Source organism: Nerophis lumbriciformis, linkage group LG05 (genome assembly GCF_033978685.3).
Source record: "Nerophis lumbriciformis linkage group LG05, RoL_Nlum_v2.1, whole genome shotgun sequence".
In the NCBI taxonomy this organism is placed as follows: domain Eukaryota; kingdom Metazoa; phylum Chordata; class Actinopteri; order Syngnathiformes; family Syngnathidae; genus Nerophis; species Nerophis lumbriciformis.
Window position 1 is genome coordinate 48,184,816 of NC_084552.2, and position 21,846 is coordinate 48,206,661.

The window sequence follows — 21,846 nt, forward strand, 5'->3', positions numbered from 1 at the left end:
ATGTAAGCTAGCTAATGATTATCTGGGGTATGGGCAGTATTGAAAAGTGGAGCCTTACCTTTTGTTTTAGCGTTTTCTATCAGGCACGCTTGCTTTGTTGGCACAGAAAATTCCAACAATAGTTAAAGGCAGTACTACGGCTGAGTGTTTAAGGCGGTGCCGAGTGTGCAATCGGACGTGACGTACAACAAAAGGTATACTGTACCATTTGATTTTATATAAATAGGTACTCTGCAGTGCTGACGGAATTCGACCAGTACCTAAAAAAGTTCGGAATTCAGGAACCATGTATACCTTCCGAAAAAGGTCACGGCCCACATTAAATTTAGATCTTCACACAATGTCAAAGAGGCTTTTGCTTGAGGTGTGATATTTTTATAGATTCAATAATACAAAAAACACCTTTGTGAAGTACAATAAGTTAACCTTTTACAAATAAAAATCAGTACCATATATTTCTAAATTGGAATAATTCCATTAGAGGGATCTTGCATCGCCCAAAAAGCTTTGTGAAGTACTTTCTTCTTATTGTTTATGTACCATTTTCTATTAAACACAGAATATTTGTTCTTATTGAAATGCAGTGTATTTGCTATCAACCTATCGTTAATTAAAAAAAATAGTGCAGTGCACAAACTTGCATTACTAAAACAGCATCATATTATTATCATTTGATAATGATCATTATAACACTCATAACGTCAGTTTTCTACTATTAATTTGTGCCGATGCTACTAAAATCCTAATGCATTTTTTTCTTCTGTTTTAAAATAAACATCAATCTTGTACTAATTACTACTAAATCCTACAAACTCTGTTTTTTGTAAACATAGACGCGCACAGTGCAGTTGGCCATAAAAATGACTCTGCGGACAGTATGGATCACTTTGGTCTGCTGCCAGATTGAGTTCCCAATCACCACGTTGTCTATTCATCATCATTAGGGTCCACTTAGGGATTAACAGGGTTAAGGGGTGGGTGCCGGTCGCCCCTTAAATAGCTTTCATGCTCCCTCCAGTTAAGGCAAGTGTCAGTATCGAGGGGGGGTAAATAAATATAAACGATGCAGTTACGGAGAAAAATGATGAGCGTTTTGCCCATGCTACTTTTTAAAAGCAGACCTGCGTGACCCCCGTGCATCAGTGTGGACGCATCCGAGAAAGCTTGGGGATAGGAGGAGACACAATGAGGAAAGAGCATCACTTGCTAAAAAGGTGCCAGTGTTGAACGTAACAGCAAGCTTTATGCAGTCAGAGAGCTTTCAGAGCAGTTATTGACTTTTGTCACCTACTCTGACACCATTTTGTCCCTGCACCTTGGTTGCCTAGCGACATAATTAGGTCTACTATTTCAAGAAAAAAATAACAACTCCTGGTAAACTCCTGTCATTGTGACTAATTAATCTGCTGAGTGAATTTTTTTTATAATCAACCACTAATTGCTTGGTTAATTTTTGAGGCGTGGTTATTTTTCAACTAATAGGAGCGCTGCCAAGCTCAACAATGTATTCACATTTTGCAGGGTAGATTTTTTGATTCAGGCTATTTTGTCTTTGGATTTCTTCCATCCTCTGTAGGAAATAAAAAGTAAGTAAATAGACGCCACAGAGGAACACTTTTAGCAAGTTACTGCCTCTAATTAGTTTGCAGTATGAATGTTAATGCTATCATTCATATGCTCATGTGTCACGTACTTAAAACACATTTGTCCTACCAGCACAAATGCTGTAATTATTGCTTACTTAATCTTCATCATTTCTACTGGAGCTAAGGGCCTACACAAGGTTTCTCCAATGGGCTCAGTTTTGAGCAACCCGCTTGATTTGCTCCCACGTCAAGCCAATCTCATGGTGTTCTTCCATGACAGTTCTCTTCCACAGTTTCTTTTTCTTTTCCCCTGAGGTTTCCACTCTCAAGCCTGCCGCTTGGCGCTTGTCTTTGGTTTTCTTAGAGCAGTGATTTTTAAACTGTGGTACGCGTACAGTACCATCAAGTTGTACGGCAAAAATATCACCTAGTTAAGTTATAAAAGGTCCACACAGCCAATTTTTTTGTAAGTATGTTTTCGGGTTGTGAAGTGTTCAACGGAGATAATTGTTATTTTGTATTATTGTTATTGGGTTGTGAAGTGGCCAACAAAGCCGATTGTTATTTTGCATTCATGTTCCTGGGTGGGCGCACCCTGCAGACTTGAAGGAAACATATAAAGAGAAACAGGCCAGTTTAACACACCAGTTTCGCCACAGTAGCCAACACACACAAGCAGGCTCTTAACAGGACAGCAAAAAACTAAAGTAAATGTAATGTATATGAATAAAGGTTAACAAAAGTGTCTATGGTCTGCAATAAGCAGATAATATAAATAAAATAAATACTAAAAACATGTTTTTTTTTCTTTATTCAAACAAAGTGTTCCTGTTCAAACTGTGTGTAATGTTACAGGGGCCAAAAATATTACATATACTTGTTTAAAAAAAACCTCTGCCTTGTTTTTCATGAAAACTTAGGCCTACTGCGCTACTGCACTTTAGAGTTGGTCATTATGGTGGTATTGGGAGTGCCAAGTGCTTTCTGCAGTGGCACTTTGTGAAAAAAGTTTGACAACCACTGCTATATAAATTGAACTTGGACATAAGTTAGAGTAGTCTGTGTACAGCTTGAAGGCCAGTGTAGATTTACCGCCGTCTAAAAATGACTTCCTAAAATCACCGCAGCACCCCAGCACTCATGCAGCCCCACACCACGGCGCTCTATAAAATTGTTGTTAGTACACCTTAGCAAAGCATTGTATCCTTATTAAAAAAAAGACAAAAAAAGAAAAAATAATTAAATATAGATGAACAAAGAATACATTTCTTGAGTTAGTAACAGAAAAGATTTAAAGTGCATCATTTTGCATGAAATAAAAACAACGCTTTAACCTACTAAACAAACAAAACATATTTTTAATCAAAATAAGGTAGTCAGAATGAATGGCTTCAATAAGCACATTTTGCAGTGCACAACTTTTCGAAGCGGGGTTTGAAGCATGTTACTGCATGATACTGATAAAGCATGTTACGTCCACCCCTCGCCTCCCTCCTCCCCCGGGTGGCCCGCCCCCACTATTTGAGAAGAACTGTTTTGACAGTGGATGTGACACAAATAAGTGTTGTCAGATATGAAGACAATAATGCCTGTGTTTTAGATGATTTTTAGCATATACTGACTTACAAGCTGTAAACTAACTACTCTATCGTAAATCTAAATTTTAAGTTCTATCAATTTCTGTAGCTGCAATAAAAATCCTTGCAGAAAAGTGAGGGGTGTACTAATTTTTCTGAAAAACCTTGAACACTATATACTGAAAATGGTAGCTATATATAGTTTCCTCTGTTCTGGGAAAACTGTTGACAATGGTTTTTGCACCAAACTCACTGGACAATAGCATAGTTTTGCTGGAACAGAAAAGTATGTTCCCTAAACTGACCTGAAAGGTGAAAACATAGAACAACATAGTGCAACATTTTCCTTGGTAAGGTGAAGTATTGAGGTTCAGACGGTAACTACTAACTTTAATTGGTTGGTTATTTAAGAAATGTGTCCCAAGACTTTGTCCATGTTATGCATCAACCTCAAAAGTCCAAATTTTTGGTGATGTTTCATAGGTATTTATAATAACCTATCCCCATCCTACTTTTAAAAGCATGTATCCCCAAATGTTGCATTATTTTAGAGCAGTGATTCTCAAACTGTGGTATGCCAAATAATCACTTAATTAAATATTCAAACACAGTGTTACTGTTCAAACTGTGTGTAAGGTGGCCAACATATTATATATACTAGTTAAATAAAGCCTTTGCCTTGTTTTTAATGACTACTTAGACCTACTACGCTACTGTATTTTGATAGGATAGGATAGACTTTAATTTATCCCACAATGGGAAATTATGTTGTTGCAGTGCAAGTTTTTAGCAGAAGTAAAATATAGTGAAAACCAAAAAAAATGTATGAATACTACATATTGCGCACAAATATGTATGGATAAAAGAAAGTATAACAAAAAACACTAACATTCGTATTGCACAGCAAGAAAATAGATCACAGCAATCACTGTAAAGTCTTATGGAATTGGGGAGAAAGGACCTGCAGTAGCGCTCCTTCATGCAGTGTGGATGTAACAGTCTAATGCAGAAGGAGCTACTCAGGGCCTCCACAGTGCCGTGCATGGGGTGAGAGGTATTGGACATTATGGATGTCAACTTGATCAGCATTCTTTTATCAGCCACCTCTTCAATGCTGTCTAGTCGGCAGCATTGGACGGAGTCAGCTCTCTTAATCAATTGATTAAGTATCTTCCTGTCTCTGACCGTGCTGCCTCCACCCCAGCAAACAACGGCATAGAACACTGCAGAAGCCACCACAGTGTCGTAAAAAGTGTGCAGCAGTGACCCACACACCCCGAAGGACCTTAGTCTTCTTTAGAGGTGTCGCCAACATTGACTCTTCTTGTACACAGCGTTTAAATTGTGAGTCCAGTTCAGTTTAGTGTTGAGGTGAACACCCAGGTATTTAAATGTTTCTTAAAGAGTCAAGTGTTTTCTGAAGTGGTACTAAGTGAAAAAAGTTTGAAAACCACAGCCTTAAAATGTGCCCAATCCACTGCCATTTCCTTCACTTGATGGTGACTTCTATCATCTCCTGTTTAGTGCACTGCCATAGATTGTTGTTAGCTATTACATTCAGCCAAAAAATACCTAAAATGCTTTAGAGCCTAGAATTGATAAATGTCTGTAGTTTCTTTATGCCATTTGGGGCAGGGCTTGGCGATTGACTAGATTATATTTATTTTATTGTCATTTTAAATAATATATAATAACATTTTGTTTAATGCACAAAAACTTGAAAATATATAAGATCAATAAGTACTCAGAAAATAAATAATAATTTATTCATTCTTCACATTCACACTACACACATACATGCCAAGCACAAAGTGCCTAAAAAATTGCAGTGATCATCAAATAAGCCAATTTTGTATTAACATTTAAAAAAAAAAAAAGTATTGCACAGGCCTTAAATTTTTTATGTGTATTATCATTTAGTTTGGTGATGGCTTCAGAATAAAACCTGTCTGATGGTGCGTGCATTACCTCCCGTTAGCATATCCTTGAGGGGAATGGTTGAAAAAGCGGTGAGCAGGGTGGGATGTGTCCTTCACAATAGTGTCTATTTTTTGGAGACAACGGGAGGTGAAAATGGATTCAAGGGTAGGTCGGGTTGTGTGTTCCAGGAGCTATTAACACCCTTTTGTCTGCTGAAGAGCTGCTGCCATACTAGACCAGTATAACGCACGTCAGGACACTTTGGACGAAAGATTGGTAGAAGGACAGCAGCAGATTTTGTGACAGGTTGTACTTTTTAAGAACCCTTCAGTAAAGTTGATGTTTTCTTTCTTAACCAGGAAGTTTGTGCTTTTCCCCCAAGTGAGGTCCTCTGAAATATGTGTTCCCAGAAACTTAAATGTCAGCAGCCTCTCCACACCCTCCCCGTATATCTCTAGTGGATGGTGGTCGCTCTTTTTTCTCTTGAAGTAGATGATCATCTTTATTTTCTTCTTGGTGTTCAGGGTCAAGTTGTTTACTGTGCATCACTTCGCAAGCCTTTGGACCTCCTCCTTGTGTGCCGCCTCATTTCCACCGCTGATCAGGCCCACCAATATATCGACTGGAAATGTAATGATGGCATTGGTGCCATGGGTGGGCGTGCAGTCATGTGTGTACAGTGAGTCAAGGAAAGGACTGATGATGCCGCCCTGTGGGGCTCCTGTACTCACAGACAGGAAGGAGGAGTGGTGGGGGCCCATCCTGACTGACTGCGGTCGGTGGGTTACAAAGTCCTGTATCCATATGCAGATGTTATCGTGGAGGCCTAGATCAGACATCTTGCCAAACAGTCTGCTTGGGAGGATTTTATTAAAAGCAGAGCTGTAATCCACAAAAAGCAACCTTGAATATGTTCCTGTTTTTTCCAGGTGGAGTAGTACAGTGTGGAGGGCGACGGAGATAGCGTCATCGGTCGACCTGTTGGTTGTTCAAGCGTATTGAGGAGGGTCCAGAGTGGATGGAAGAGCAGCCTTAATATGTTTAGCACTAGTCTCTCCAGGCACTATATAACAATGGGTGTTAGCCACAGGCCTATAGTCTTAAGGCCTGCTACTGCAGTCTGCTTGGGTACTGGTACTATCGTGGATGTTTTGAGGCAAGTGAAGACAGAGCAATGAGACAAGGAGATGTTAAAAATGTCTGTATAAACCTCAGCCAGGTCCCAACAGATAAGGACCCATCCAGGTACACCATCTGGGCCCGCTGCTTTTCATGTGTTGGTGTTCCTTGTACTTCAGCAGTCTGTAGAATGAGCGCCTGGTTGTTTGACACCTGTGTCGGTGCCAATACAGCCTCCATGGACCGCCTCTCAATGCGGCGAAAGAAGAGGGTGAGTTCCTCAGCTAGCAAAGCGTTGTTGATGGTGGGCGAGTTGATGTTCTGTTTTGGCCTGTGATGTGTCGTATCCTTTGCTACACAAGTTGTGGATCAGAGTTGCTGAATTGGTGCTCTATCCTCCCCCTGTAGGCATCTCTGATGCCTTTTTTCAGTTTTTCAGTGGAATTTTCCCCGTTTTGACAGAGACTGATCTAGAGTAATCGTGACCCCCCCCAATAAACGGAATCTACAATACAACCCAGAAAGAAACAGGAATTGATGTAAGGCAACTGAAATGCTGTCAACATGAGAAGGAGTAAGTTTGGTTTGTCTGGGGAAATTGTGTTTACTTCACAAACACTCACCTCCATGGAGTATCCATGAGTTTATCAAAATTCAATTATCAAACATGGTTTACAATAATTTGAATTTATAAAACTGTAATACTAACCATCAGAAATTCACCGGGGTTTATCATTAATACCGGTAATCAGTGCGCTTTGAGTACCTTGAAGGTAGAAAAGCTTTTATACAAGTATAACCCACTTAATTTACCTTGCTACAAGGTCCAGGGAAAGGAAAGGCGTCAGCTGATCCAGGAGTAGGTCATAGCAGGGGTGAGGGAAGCTTGCTGCAGTCGGACAGTAGAGATGGGGCAGCAGGAAGCGTGGACTCGTTGGGAGGAGGCAGCTGATATTGTGGACAGAGCTAAGATGATCTGAGCCACAGTGGATCAAGTTCCTCATCCAGTCGGTACAGAATGTCCTCCTAAGCCCATCCAACCTCTTCCGCTGGGACCTGGCCAAGAAACCACTGGGCCTCCCCTGCCAGAGAGGTGGATCGCTGGAGCACATCCTGAGCTGCTGCCCAAGAGCAATGGGCGCTACTGCCATGACCAAGTGGTGTGGGTCATCGTAGATGCCATCAGCACAGGAATCAGTATACATTAACAATCAACAAGGCAGTCCATTGCTTTTGTTCGGGCTGGAGAAGAGCCACAGCAGCCTCGGATCTAAGCAGGGGGGCTGCTGGCAACACCTCAGGACTGGCACCTGAAAGTCGACCTCGGGAGACAGCTCAAATTCCCAGAAGGCCAGATATGGTCCTGGTGTCAGAAACAACAAGGCAAGTGGCTGGAGTTGACTGTTCCCTGAGAAGACCACATTGAGGAGGCCTTTGAGAGGAAGAGGGACAAGTATGAGGAGCTGGCAGGTGAATGCCAAAGCAGGGGATGGAGGACCCAGTGCAACCCCATCGAGGCAGGGTGCAGAGGATTCGTCGGCCAATCTCTCATCAGAGCACTCAAGATGTTCAGAGTAAAAGGACTGCACAACAAAAGAGCCATCAAAAAGGCAGAAAAGGTGTTGAGATGGCTGTGGATCAAACGGGGCGATCTGTGGACAACAAAAGACTTAGACACAAGCTGGGACTTAATCAACCCGGCTGGGTCGCCTGGGTGAGGGCGTCTGATGTTGTGAACCCAGAATACATCACTGAGGATGTGTCTAAGTTGCACCAAAGTGTATATTAGAACACATTGGAGTTGAGGTTTCTTAACTTTGTCCAAAGGGAAATGTATCTCCAGATGGTAAAACATAGCTTGTGCTTTTCTTCACCTTGCCTCAACATCTTCCTCTGAGTCTCCAGTAGTGGTGACAATACTGACTAAATATGTGAAGGTGGTAACTCCTTCTAAAAGTTGACCTTTGCATATGATGTATCCTCCCGTATTTGAGGGGCATCTATCTTCATTTCGTTGGTCTCAGAAGAGTTCACTTTTAGTCCAAATTTGGAAGCTTTGACCTTCAGTGATTCAAACTTATGTCATTCATGAGAAATCTTGTGACTAAGCAAAACCAAATAATTAAATGTAAATTAGCATTGCACTAAACCATTTATTGTGAAGTGAAGCCTTTGTTGGCATGCAAAATTATAACATTACTACAAGGCAGTCCGCTATGAATACGCCTGTTTGCCCGCCAAATCATTTCAAAAGTACCGATTTGGAAAACGATACCCAGCCTACTGAGGAAATCAAACGCATCTCCTACTTTTTTAAAGTGTTAATAAAATTTAAAAACACTTTCTCAGGAGGTTACCTACAGCCAAAGCTTTTAAAGACAATGTTTTGAACCTGATGTTATTAGAGCGCCTGCTGACAAAAAGACTCCAGTACGTAGTTAATGAAATAGCGCCGTTAATTGGAGCATTTGCGTCACAAGTGTCAAACACAAGGCCCGTAGGCCAGATCTGGCCCGCCACATCATTCAATGTTGTCCGCAACGTTATTTACCGTAGCCCGCAACTTTATTTAGAGTGACCCGCAACGTCATTTAATGTGGATTGCCACATCATCTAATGTGGTCTGCAGTGTCATTTAATGTGGTCCGCCACGTCATTTTATGTAGACCGCCACATCATTCAATGTGGTCCGTCACATCATTAAATTTGGTCCACCACATTATTTAATGTGGTCTGCAACGTCATCTAATGTGGTCTGCAATGTTACTTAATGTGGTTCTCCACATCCTTTAATGGGGTCTGCCACATCATTCAACATGGTCCATCAAGTCATTAAATGTGGCCCGCCACGTTATTTAATGTAGTCTGCAACATCATTCAATGTGGTCTACTACATCCTTTATTGTGGCCCGCCATATCATTAAGGTGGCCTGCCATATCATGTAATGTAGTCCGCCACATCATTTAATGTGGTTCGCCACCTCATGTAATGTGGTCCGCCACGTCATTTAATGTGGTCTTCTGCATCATTTGATGTGGTCTACGCATCATTTAATGTGGTCTGCTACATAATTTAAAGAGGTCCACGACACCATTTAATCTGGTCTTCCACATCATTTAAAGTGGTTCGCCACGTCATTCAATCTGGTACTCTGAGGGCAGCCATAATTGCGATGTGGCCCTCAATGAAAACACGTTTGACACCCCTATTTGACAACGCAAACTTAACATTTATGCTCTTATTAAGAATGTATTACTGATGTATAAAATACAAGTAAAATAAAACAAGAGTTTTTTGTGTGTTTTGTGTTTTTACTGCTGCTAGTTAGTTTGGTATATTGTGTCGTAAAAAGTTTTTATTCCTCGTGTTCTCTTGACCGCAACAGACAATTTATATTCACCTTGAGATAAAGCGAGGACTGTGGCTCCTGTTATTGTCAACAGGATTACATTGAAAAAAAGATCTATTCAAGGGAGGCATTAAATAAACAATAGGCAAAGTAAGTTTTGTAGCCTGAGGGAGGAGACGCGCGACAGTGAGACTAAAATGAGGTTTTATTCTCTGCGGCAAAGCTGAAAATGTTCCGTGCGTACATAATCAGTGGCAAACACAAAGGCGTAACAATGCGGTCTGATCTCAGCGCGAATGCAAACATCAAGGTAAGACATGGCGCAGGCGTGCTTTTTAGTGCTATGTTTTGGTCTCTGTGCGGTGTCCTTGCTCAAGTCAGCAGGGTTAAAGAGAGAGATGAAGAAGCCGTCTGAAAGGTCCGCACTGACAGGAAGCTTAGGTCTCCTTTTCTTTTATATGGCTTTGCATAATTTTTCATCTATCACTTTGCTGCTCCAGACAAAGCCTCCATTGGGAGTCTACGCATGACATGTGGGGCTTCATGCAGCATGTGTATAACGCAGAAAAGGTCAGGCACTGAAACGCTGGACAGTACAATACTGCATCAGATGGAAAAGGAAAAAAACAACAAGCGGTGAATATGACAACATATAAATCAGAAGCAGAGGGACGATGGACTATTTCCACAGGGGACCAGCAGAAGCTTATCTGCAGTCGGTGTCAGAAGGAAAGCGAGCGAAAGTAAAAAGCGAGCGTGTTGTTACATTATAGCTCTCATATTGTGTAAAAAAACGTGCAACAAAGGTCTAAGAGGACAAAATGATGCTCAGGTTTCTCATAGTCATTCACATCGACGTCCCTTATGTGGGCTCTGTACCGAGGATGTCGTTGTGGCTTGTACAGCCCTTTGAGACTTTTGTGATTTAGGGCTATATAAATAAACATTGATTGATTGATTGATTGAGTTCCTATAATATTATTATTAACCTTTTCCTGGATCAAATTCTAACACTGTTCATGCATTTTCAAAAGCCTTTTTTCAATATTTGATTTGGAATTTTACAAAATAATAGTCAAGGAGGGCATGTTTTATTTTGAGTCAGTGAGCTTGTCAGGTGACAGAATGGGGTGGATGGAGCATGTGCCCTTTGGTTTTTGGTGCAGACCTTATTTTGTTTTGTTGCAAAAATGTGTCATTTTTTAATATTTATCAGTGATGCACAATGGGTTTTTTTTCAAGCCACTACAGATAATTTCATGATATTCAAGACTGATACTAATAACTTTGTGATTCTTTTAGAATGTACATTTAAGTGGAGTTTGTACACACCTAACGGAAAGAAATAGTCAAACGAAGGTGGAATTGACTTCGGTATCTTCAACGATGGTAACGGTCTAGTCACCCATCACCATCATTTCTATTTTGAAATCAAAGATTGCTTTAGTCCTTGGTTTGATTCTGGGCAAACTTTTTTCATTTTTCAAATGCAGCGGTGATAGAAACAAGTCCCAGGCTTTTTTTCGCAGCTGGTTTTGGTGCAAATACATTAGCAGCAGGTGTCTTGTCGGCTTTCTAAACACCGTCGTAGAACTGGTGTTTCATGTGGCTGATAGGATTTGACGCGTTGATAGGGTTTGACGCGTGATGCTGTTTTGAATGTTTGCAGACCTTTTGATGAAAATAGCACGGAAAAATTCTGAAACAGTAAAGAAGTCCCACGTGGTCCACGCCTTGTTTGTTACTTCTCCCACGAGGTAATGTAATCGTTGCTTGTTGCAAAAACAACAAAAAAGTTAAGGGCGGATTTTCATAACATTTTCAGGAAGTGTTCAAAATAGGATAAGAAACAATTGATCAGATTTTTGTAGTTTATAATGAGCTTTGGTAAGTTTACGAATGGCTTACAGCAAGGCACGTAGTTGACAAAGAGCAATAATGTCATCACTCTAACCCACTTTACCCATCAACATCAAACCATTTCTTCAGTAAATTGCAATATTTTAGATTTTTTTATATCAATTTACTGAATTTGAACCAATTGACGTAATAAATGTTATAAATAACAATCATCCATCAAGTTAACTAAATATTTGGTTGTGGAGAAAATACATTTCAAGCACCTATGGAAACACTATATTGAATGAAGGCTACAACTTTTTCACTTCTGATACGATTCTGATATGATACTGTTAGTGGAGCTTTAAGCATTGGCCGACACGCTGCAGAACTGCGTGTATCGGACATTTTACATGCAAGCTTATATAATTCCACACTTGTTTTACAAAACCCAAAACCAGTGAAGTTGGCACGTTGTGTAACTTGTAAATAAAAACAGAATACAATGATTTGCAAATCCTTTTCAACCTATATTCAATTGAATAGACTGCAAAGACAAGATATTTAATGTTCGAACTGAGAAACTTCATTTTTTTTGCAAATAATCATTAACTTAGAATTTAATGGCAGCAACACATTGCAAAAAAGTTGGCACAGGGGCATTATTATTACTGTGCTACATGGCCTTTCCTTTTAACAACACTTTAAAGTTTGGGAACTGAGGGGACCAATTTTTGAAGCTTTTCTTTCCCATTCTTGCTTAATATATAGCTTAAGTTGTTCAACAGTCCAGGGTCTGTCGTATTTTACGCTTCATTATGCGCCACACATTTTCAATGAGAGACAGGTCCTTTTACTATGAAGCCACGCTATTGTAACACGTGGCTTGGCATTGTCTTGCTGAAATAAGCAGGGGCGTTCATGATAACGTTGCTTGGATGGCAACATATGTTGCTCCAAAACCTGTATGTACCTTTCAGCATTAATGGTGCCTTCACTGGTGTGTAAGTTCCCCATGCCTTGGGCACTAATACACCCCCCATACCATCACAGATGCTGGCTTTTGAACTTTGTGCCTAGAACAAGCCGGATGGTTCTTTTCCCCTTTGTTCCAGAGGACACGACGTCCACAGTTTCCAAAAACAATTTGAAATGTGGACTCGTTAGATCACAGAACACTTTTACACTTTGCATCAGTCCATCTTAAATGAGCTCGGGCCCAGCGAAGCTGGCGGCGTTTCTGGGTGTTGTTGATAAATGGCTTTGGCTTTACATAGTACAGTTTTAACTTACTTAATGTAATGATGAACTGTAGTTACTAACAGTGGTTTTCTGAAGTGTTCCTGAGCCCATGTAGTGATATCGTTTACACACTGATGTCGGTTTTTGATGCAGTACCACCTGTGGGATCCAAAGTCACGGGCATTCAATGTTACGTGCACTGATTTTTCCAGATTCTCTGAACCTTTTGATGATATTACGGACCGTAGACGGTGAAAACCCTAAATTCCTTGCAATAGCTCGTTGAGAAATGTTGTTCTTAAACTGTTCGACAATTTGCTCACGCATTTGCTCACAAAGTTGTGACCCTCGACCCATCCTTGTTTGTGAATGGTTGAGCATTTCATGGAAGTTGCTTTTATACCCAATCATGGCACCCACCTGTTCCCAATTAGCCTGTTCACCTGTGGGATGTTCCAAATAACTGTTTGATGAGCATTCCTCAACTTTCTCAATCTTTTTTGCCACTTGTGCCAGCTTTTTTGAAACATGTTACAGGCATCAAATTCCAAATGAGCTAATATTTGCAAAAATTAACAAAGTTCTCCAGTTCGAACGTTAAGTGTCTTGTCTTTGCAGTTTATTCAATTGAATATAGGTTGAAAAGGATTTGCAAATCACTGTATTCTGTTTTCATTTACGATTTACACAACGTGCCAACTTCACTGGTTTTGGGGTTTGTACTTGCAGATATCGGACAGTTATTAATATCAGATCGGGACACACCAATTTCTGATACATTTATTTATTTGTGGCAGCCCGCAGACACTTTTCCTTTCTAGTGAAAAAAGTAAACCAGGGGTGTCCAAAGTAGGGCCCACGGTGCACACAAACACACTCTTTACTATTGCAATCCTGTGGCAAACACAGCGTTGCATAAAGTTTGGGAACCTAAAAATGCCTCAAAGTTCTTCCCAATAGCCATATTGAAAAGTGAGAGGATATAATAAGGTCGGAGTGATGCCGTCTCGTTCCGGTCAAGAGAGCTTCATCATATTCGGAAAAGTCTGGCGGGAATAAAAAAAAGGCGAGGAACAGATGCAGTGCACACCTACATAAACAGTCAGTGCACAACCTCGTCGTGTGTACCCACACACACACACACGCCGCCTCCCGTGAGGTCCTACCTCTCGCACTTTCATTTATTTTCAACATGGCTGAGGAAAATGCCGGCGTGAGCCTCTGGAATGAAAGTAACACATTTGGACGCTGCAGGCAGAAAGCTATCACATCCTTGTAAATAAATTGCATGAATGTTGTTTATTTACAGAATGGAGGCGGACAGTACAAGACTGGACAAGCACTATCTCATCCTCCTATACATCTCTGATGCTGAGGCCAAAGATGCATCATTAAGTCCAATTAACCCACAGCTATGATGCCCCCATGACATCCCAGCCCTGCTCTTGTAACACCAGACCTTTTTGACATTTCATTAACACACACACACACACACACACACACACACACACACACACACACACACACACACACACACACACACACACACACACACACACACACACACACACACACACACACACACACACACACACACACACACACACACACACTCTTTACTGTTGTAATCCAGTCACAAGCATTCCTAATGCACCTCCTTTAATCCAATCACCCAATTTCAAACTCTTTGTACACATGCCTGTGTCACATGACTAGCCGCCCCTCACAGTTGGCGCTGTCATTTAGCACTAATGTTATTCCAGTGAGTGATATATTTTTTTTTACATTAATGCGATTTGGGAAGTCTCAGCTCCAGCCTGTGCGAGTCGAGTGCTACACCCCTGGTGGGCCACGCTAATCAGTTTCCATCGTTTCTCAGGGAGACAATGATCCCAGTGTTAGCACTGACTAATGACAAACTAACACAATAAGCTCGACTTCCCAAGGGCCTGGGGCCCAATTTGGGCCGGGTGCTTGCGGGCTCCTCATCCACTTTCCCTACATTACTATGGAGCCTAACGATCTCTTATTAAGAAGACAAATGGAACAAGGATGGGAGAATATTCTTCAAGTTCTCAGGTTACATGTCTGTGTTGGACACATGACTGCTTGGATTGGACTTTATTATTAGTGCCATAATAAAGCAATCAATTGTCAACATCACGATTACTCAAATACAAGCGCGGGCTTACCATTAGGAACACACCAGCAGTTCCCTGGGGCCCCCAAAACATCACATTAATAACAATCTCGAATTAAAGCATGGCCACCATTAAGAATGCTTTTTTTCACACCAGTCACACAATTCAGCCTTCGCAAAAATAGTGCTATGCGTCACATCCGGTCCAACTGTGCTAACAAAATGAACATGTCCCTACTGGATTACCGAACACAATATTGACCCCAAATATAAGACAAAAACATATTTTTTTAAATGTTTTTAAAAGACATAACAAAACATAGTGGAAATGTATTGTTTGATGTTGTAATTGCCTTAAAATTTGCATCATAACTTCTCATTTGTAGTTTGCTAACTTTCCATATCTATTTTCCTGCAGGTCTGTGACAGGAAGAAAAGTTCTGACTCAGTCCATGTCCACACAAACACGGATACTTAATAATAGTATACTAATCTCTGCGTTTAGGCCTTTTGTCCACACACAAACACATACGTTTGTCCTTAACGCAGACTTTTGCAAACGCTGGCAAAGGTGGCAAGTTTTAAAACTCTCCGCTCAGCATGTGTGTGTACACGGCTCAAACGGAGACTGGTACGCATCTGATGACGTCACTGCTGTGCGCTGTCATTTCCAGGGCTCAACAATACTGCCTTGCTGGCTTTAAACACTCTTTAAAATGACTTACTGTATGTTTGTACATAAACATAATATTATTTTAACTCTACATTGGTTAAAAAAGATGCATCAAAATGTGCTTTGCGACACTCCCGTTAGCATAATGACAGTCAGCTATTTTGGATATGATTGCTGTCGGACCTCCAGGTGATGGAACAACTTTGACAAGCAAGACTTTTTGCTTTGTGCCATAAGAAAGGTGCAACATTATCTCAAATTGTTAATCCTTAATTAACGACAGATTATGAAGTTAACTTCCGTGTGTTGGTTCCATTTGTGCGACTGTGCGCACGCGCCCGAGCGACTAAAAATAAAAAACATGATGTATCCTTCCTCCTTTTGTTATAATTCTACAAGAGTTTTGCAGGGGCACATGCTCTTTCGAAACTTTCGAGAGGTTTCCTTGGCTCCTTGTTAATGTACGCTGATTTTAGAAATAATGTACACTTCACTGCACATGTAATATATCACTTTGCTGCTGATTAAACATGTTACATTTCTCAAGATTTGGGGTTTTAACTACTTTAAACACTAAAAAAAGATTCATAATGTTCCCTGGGCTCTGTGTAAAGTACAGGCTGGTTTTATAGAAAATGTACATGTCATTGTGCATTTAGTATATCAAAATATACTTTGTAGAAACAGTAGTGTAATGCCACCAAGTCAGTTTTTGCTGCTTTTACAGGCTTCTGATTGGACATAATGTGCATGACAGCAGGTGTATGCGTTTGTGTGTAGAGAGAGACAGTTTTGAAATAACACTTGTGTGAATGGAGATCATTTCAACCCCGGATATACATTTTTGAAACTATCCGTGTTCGTGTGGACATGGCCTCAGTCAAAGAGAAGTCGTTTGGGGTCACCTGTTGCTGTCTAGAACACAAATACATCAGTTTTTAGTTTGAATGAGTCCTCAACTAAAATTTTCACTAACATTTTGTACCGGTTTTCTTATATCATCTTGGTTATCATACGGCCAAACCTTACAAGTAAAAATCTAGCCTGTGTGCCTGCGTCTTCTTCTGTTTTTCAAAGTTAAAAATGTAATTGTGACAAATACAGACATTTTTTGTGACTGTGTTCTCTTAAACCACTATTGGTATGCTAGCACTGCCAGCATTCAATACTTATTTTGATGTATGTATGTATTATATGAAGCAGATTTTAGTAAACAAAATCAACAATACATGACTTTGTAAAGCCATTTCTTTGGTTCTAAATATATTTTTATAATAATGTAAGTAATTCAGAACATATCTCAAGATTTGTTTTAGGTTAGATACAAAAATACATTAATACCATTGATTAATTTCAGATTCAGGCTTGCAAAAATCAATATCAAGTCAACCAATTGTGATGGGCGTGTCACCTTTTTTGTGACAAAGCCTACTTTTACTGAAAAGCTTTGGCTTTAAAAGCCACAAAAGAAGCAGGCGACCTTGAGTAGCCAGTCTTTGTGTGCAGGAACTTACTTGAACTTGGCATTCACTTGATCTGCAGCTTTGTGGTAGTTCTCTGTGGTGACCTTGTAGAACTGAGCACTCTGCAGAAAAATAGAAAAGGACCGGCTTTAAGTCCAAACAACTGTCCACTGAACAAAATCAGAGGCTACTTTTCAGCTTAAAGCACTCAAGGTCAAATAAAACACTTGATGCTTGTGTCATCTACGTATAAAACAGAAGTGTGAGGAGGAGGCTATTGCACATTGTAATAACAGCAGTCAGATAAGGTCAGAGGTTACTAGTAACGGTGGACAAACACCAGGTCAGAATCCCCTCCAGGCGGCTTGTCGTAAATGGAGCCGGGCCACTTCATCTGAACGACTTCTTCAAAAACGGCCATATAACTTCAGTGATACAACATTTATACTACTCAAGGAAGGTCTGCTTCCTTGCCCTCGCTGGCTGTTGTGAACATTTATGATCAAACTGAGCGGTTGTAAAATGCAATAAATGACTTGATGGAGAGAAGTAGGAAACTTCAGGTGTTTTATACAAAATATCGAGGATAGGGATCTAACGATAGGAACATTTCACGTCACGGTTATCGTGACCTAAATTATCATTGTTATCATGTGCTCAAAAAGTTACTTATACACACACTGAAACCTTTTAACCAAATTTTATGTATGTCATGGTGCACCTGCATTGTGGTTGTTGGCGTGCCCTCGAGATACAGAGACAGTAGGCAAAGTGCAAATAAGAAGATATTTTAGTTAGGCACAATAGGTACAAAAAAGGTGACACTGGCAGATAACCTCTCCTGATTCATGATCAGAAACAGGTGAGTCCGCTGATTACTAATACGGAGCAGGTGTGGAGAACAGCGCTCAGAAACAGTGGTTAAGTCACTGCAAGACAAAACCAACACAGGAAGTGGAACAAATATGATAGCGATAGGCACGAAGAAACACTGAATACAGGAACACAAAACAAAACCCCCAGATATTTCCTGCATATGACGATTTAAGTTTTAAATTAAATTATACAAATCTGTCAAACATTTACGTATTTAATCGGTAATAATTACAGTTTGTTTCGAGTTAACTCAAGTTTAATTGTGATTAATCACAGATAACTATAATTTTTTGCTATTAAAACATTTATCCTAGACAGATAATTGTATAGATTTTATTACCATGACTGGACACTGAGCTTGTTTTATTGAAAGTATTTTTAAACAATATGCTTTTTTGAACAGCTCAACACAAAAAGGACATAAACACGTTTTTAATGTGCATTAAAAAAATTACCTGCAACGTGTTGTCTTGCCAGATTTTGTATTTTGTAGATATCACTTTCACACATTAATAACACACAATGTGGATTGTTACTATACTGGTTTGACTCTCAAAGATGTTTGGTAATGTAATTAATAAATAAATAATGTATTACTAAATAATGTATTACTACCTTAAATAATACTTCTTATATTTTGTACATTACATGTTGTACAAGTTAAGGTATTCACATCTCTACATGACAATGTTTTAACATTCTCTACTTTTTAATAAAATGTAATATTCAGCCTGCTGAATATTACTATCAATCATTACAGGCTATAAAATAACATAATATAAATATCAAATACAATACACTTTATTTCAATCTGCCAGATAACATGTATTTAAGTCACAGACAATATTACAAAATCTTTGACAAAGCATGATCGTAATGTAAGATGATTTTTCATTGTTTTAGTAGTTAGACCGGATGTGACGCGTAATGCTATTATTATGAAATGTATTGACATGTTTTCACAAGTCTCCGGTTAAAAATAGACTTTAGACTTCCTGTCTCCGGTCTTTGTTTCTGTTGAGCTTTTTAATCCATCTCACTAAAGCAGTTAGTGTAACAATCTACATTTTATGTTATCAATGCACTCAACTGTAATGTAAACAGCTGCAACGTGCGCCAGCAGGCGTTCACTCCAATGAAGACGTCTCACAGCGATCAAAGATAAAATAGTCTTGTCTTGTCAGAACAAATTACCATGGTTTTGGATCTAAGATTTCTATAATGTCCCATTTTCTTTGTGCATTTCTGCTTGTTATTTTCGAGCTTGTGGCTCAACAGTAACTGAACACCATTTCCCCCCAAGGGTAAAAAAGAAGTCAGGACGCATGTGCGTTAATCGCGCCTTAAAAAAATGTGCTCCGTTAAAGGAACTACCCAAAGGTTGACTCATCAAGTTTTATTATATGTCTTCTTATTGTGTGAGTGCAATAGTTAAAAGAAAATAGAAGAAATGGAATCACAAGACAACAAAGCTAAAACAATGGATACAAAAATACATACACAGGTTTGGATGATCATTTATAAGCACCTATTTTAACCGTCTAAATTAATAAAGTACTGTATGTCTTAGGTTCTCATGCAGTAATGTGATTTTTTTAAGTTTAGATTGTGGTATGACGTTTGTAAAGGGGAAAGATGTTGATGTGTCTTGAATTTGTGTAGCATTTAAAATCACTAATGATTAACACTCTAATTGCTTCTGCTGAAAATGGCCAGTATCAACAGTTTATGAGCTTTTTTAAAAGGTACGGTAATCAATCACGGTTTTACAATAAGCCTAATTTAAAAACAGAAATACAACATTTTACTGGTTTCATCATTATTGCTGTTAATCTTTACATCCCTAATCCAGGATTAGTTGCTTTGTTTTTAATCTGGTAAAATAAAGGGGTCCTGTGGGCCGCAGCTTCTCCTCAAGAAGACATTCATCATAATTGGGCAAAGATCAATAGGAATGAGCTGCACTGCTAAAAACATCAATAGTTAGGTTGGTGAGCCCAAACAAGACGGGACATGACACCGCTGAAAAGCGCAGACTGGATGCCTTTTGGACACCTGTACTACACACTGTCGTTTACAGTGAAATGATGAGGCTCATTCTGTGACATCAATATGCAAATTGCATTCCATGTTTGCTTGAAATGTGAGCAGAAATTTGAAGTGCATCATTTTTTTTCATTAGGTCAAGAATTTCATTGTCACAGGATCATAAATTACTCTTAAGATAACTAATGCATTGATTCATTGTTGTAGACATGACCCACTGATACGCAACACAATAGTCTTCACAAGGTGTTCAAAGAATGCTGTAGTGAGCCTCTGAGTACAAGTGCACCGCCACAAACGTGTTGTTTGGATCATGTTCTTTGTGTGTTTGTGTTACTAATCTATTTGGAGCATCGGGCCCTATGATTTCTGCATTAACAGAACTAAATTAATATTCAACATTAAAAAGACGACAAAAAGAAGCAAGATGAAAAAATTCATTTGTATTTCTTATCTTGTCTTAGATAAGAATGCAAGTTATGAAATTACATATTTTTGACACCGTTCCCGGTCACGCCCCACCCCAAATGAATTACCTGTCTGTGGGAAAAATTGCATACTTGATTAAAAATGATTTAATTTTCAGAACATGTGCAGGGTCATTAAAAAGCTATTTGCAGGCTGAAAGAGGCCCCCTGGCCGCACTTTGAACACCCATATTCTAAATCGTTAACAATGTAAGTTTTTGTTGTTGCTCTATCTGTGCCTCTGAAACCTTTACCACACTATGTTTCATTTTAAGAAAAGAGCTTGAAAGAAAACGTGCTGTTTTTGACAGAGAAAGGGTATCCTCCTGGGTGCTGAGATTAAATGGAAGACAGAAAAATGTCTAGAATGCTAAATTTGAAGCGGTAATAGCTGTCTAAATGGCAATAATCGAGCTGCTAATCCATTCGGGATAGACAAAAGGCCACAGGTGACAGTGATTGCCACTTTCAATACACACAATGCCTGCACAATCGAAATTCGGTAGTACAACTCAAAATGTGATCACTTGCTCAGCACCAAACAAAATGCTGTGTTTTTCTGCTATTTTCCCAACTGACTCCTGAACAAGCTGTTCACCTTTTATAGACTCAGCGATGACAGCAAAAAGGTACCATGCTCATTTTGTCTCGAAATATCATAAATGGCCACAAAGGACAACAAGTCATGGAATGAACAGACTCCAGTGATGTGTTTATGTCCGGGTACAAATCAATAATTATCACCTCTAAAATACATCCAGTTTTTACTGGAGTTTTGTATGTTTTAAAGCAAACAAAACTCGGCTCAGTGGGTGGGGTTAGAGGTAAGAAGGGTGTCGAAAGACAAATTAAGTCGTTAGTGCTAATGCACTGTGGCGATATGGAGGCGATAGAAGCGGCATTTAAAAAGGAACTAAGTCCTCCAGCTTCATTTGTGGAAAAGACGACCCTTTTTTAATGAATGGGGGTAAAATAACTGCTGATGGCTTATTTTCCGCTTATCTGCTACTGCACACAATTATGCAGATGATACAAGGATTGAGAGAAATTCTTCTGTTGTCTGCTGGGTTGAAGATGTTGCTTATTTTATTTATTTTATTACTTTATCCTGATATTTATCAGCAGTTCAGATTTCACAAAAAGCCTCTAAGACAGGGGTTTCCAAACGCTTTATCACTACACTACCATCAGAACTGTCTAAATGAAGTTACGATAACTTATTGTTAAAATGTTTAATTATTTTAAATTTTAAAGCCTATGTTTATTTCCTATTATTTATTCCAAATCAGTGTTCTGAATTGTGAAAGTGTGTGTGTTTGTTCATAGTTTACACAGCTGTTTTTACTTGTGATTGATGATCCTAATGATTTAATCCTGCATATCAATTTAATACCAAATTAAAGAGGTAAGTTTGCCTAACATGTAAAAATACAGTACAACCTGCGATAAAGTCCAATTTTCAGGGGGAATCGGCAATACGATATCATACAGACCTACGCAACATTTTCTTGCTAAGTAGCAGAGTGACAATCATAACTACTATCATTT

General features: G+C 39.4%; 1 protein-coding gene across 3 annotated transcripts in view; it reads right to left on the minus strand.

Annotated features, from left to right (window-relative positions):
* The window catches only part of chchd3a (coiled-coil-helix-coiled-coil-helix domain containing 3a), a 129,530-nt gene that overhangs the window by 17,491 nt on the left and 90,193 nt on the right, over positions 1–21,846 (minus strand). For all 3 annotated transcript variants that reach the window (XM_061959464.2, XM_061959462.1, XM_061959463.1), the window contains one exon: positions 16,961–17,031. In XM_061959464.2, coding sequence (XP_061815448.1) covers positions 16,961–17,031 — 71 coding nt within the window. The remainder of the gene's footprint in view (positions 1–16,960; positions 17,032–21,846) is intronic.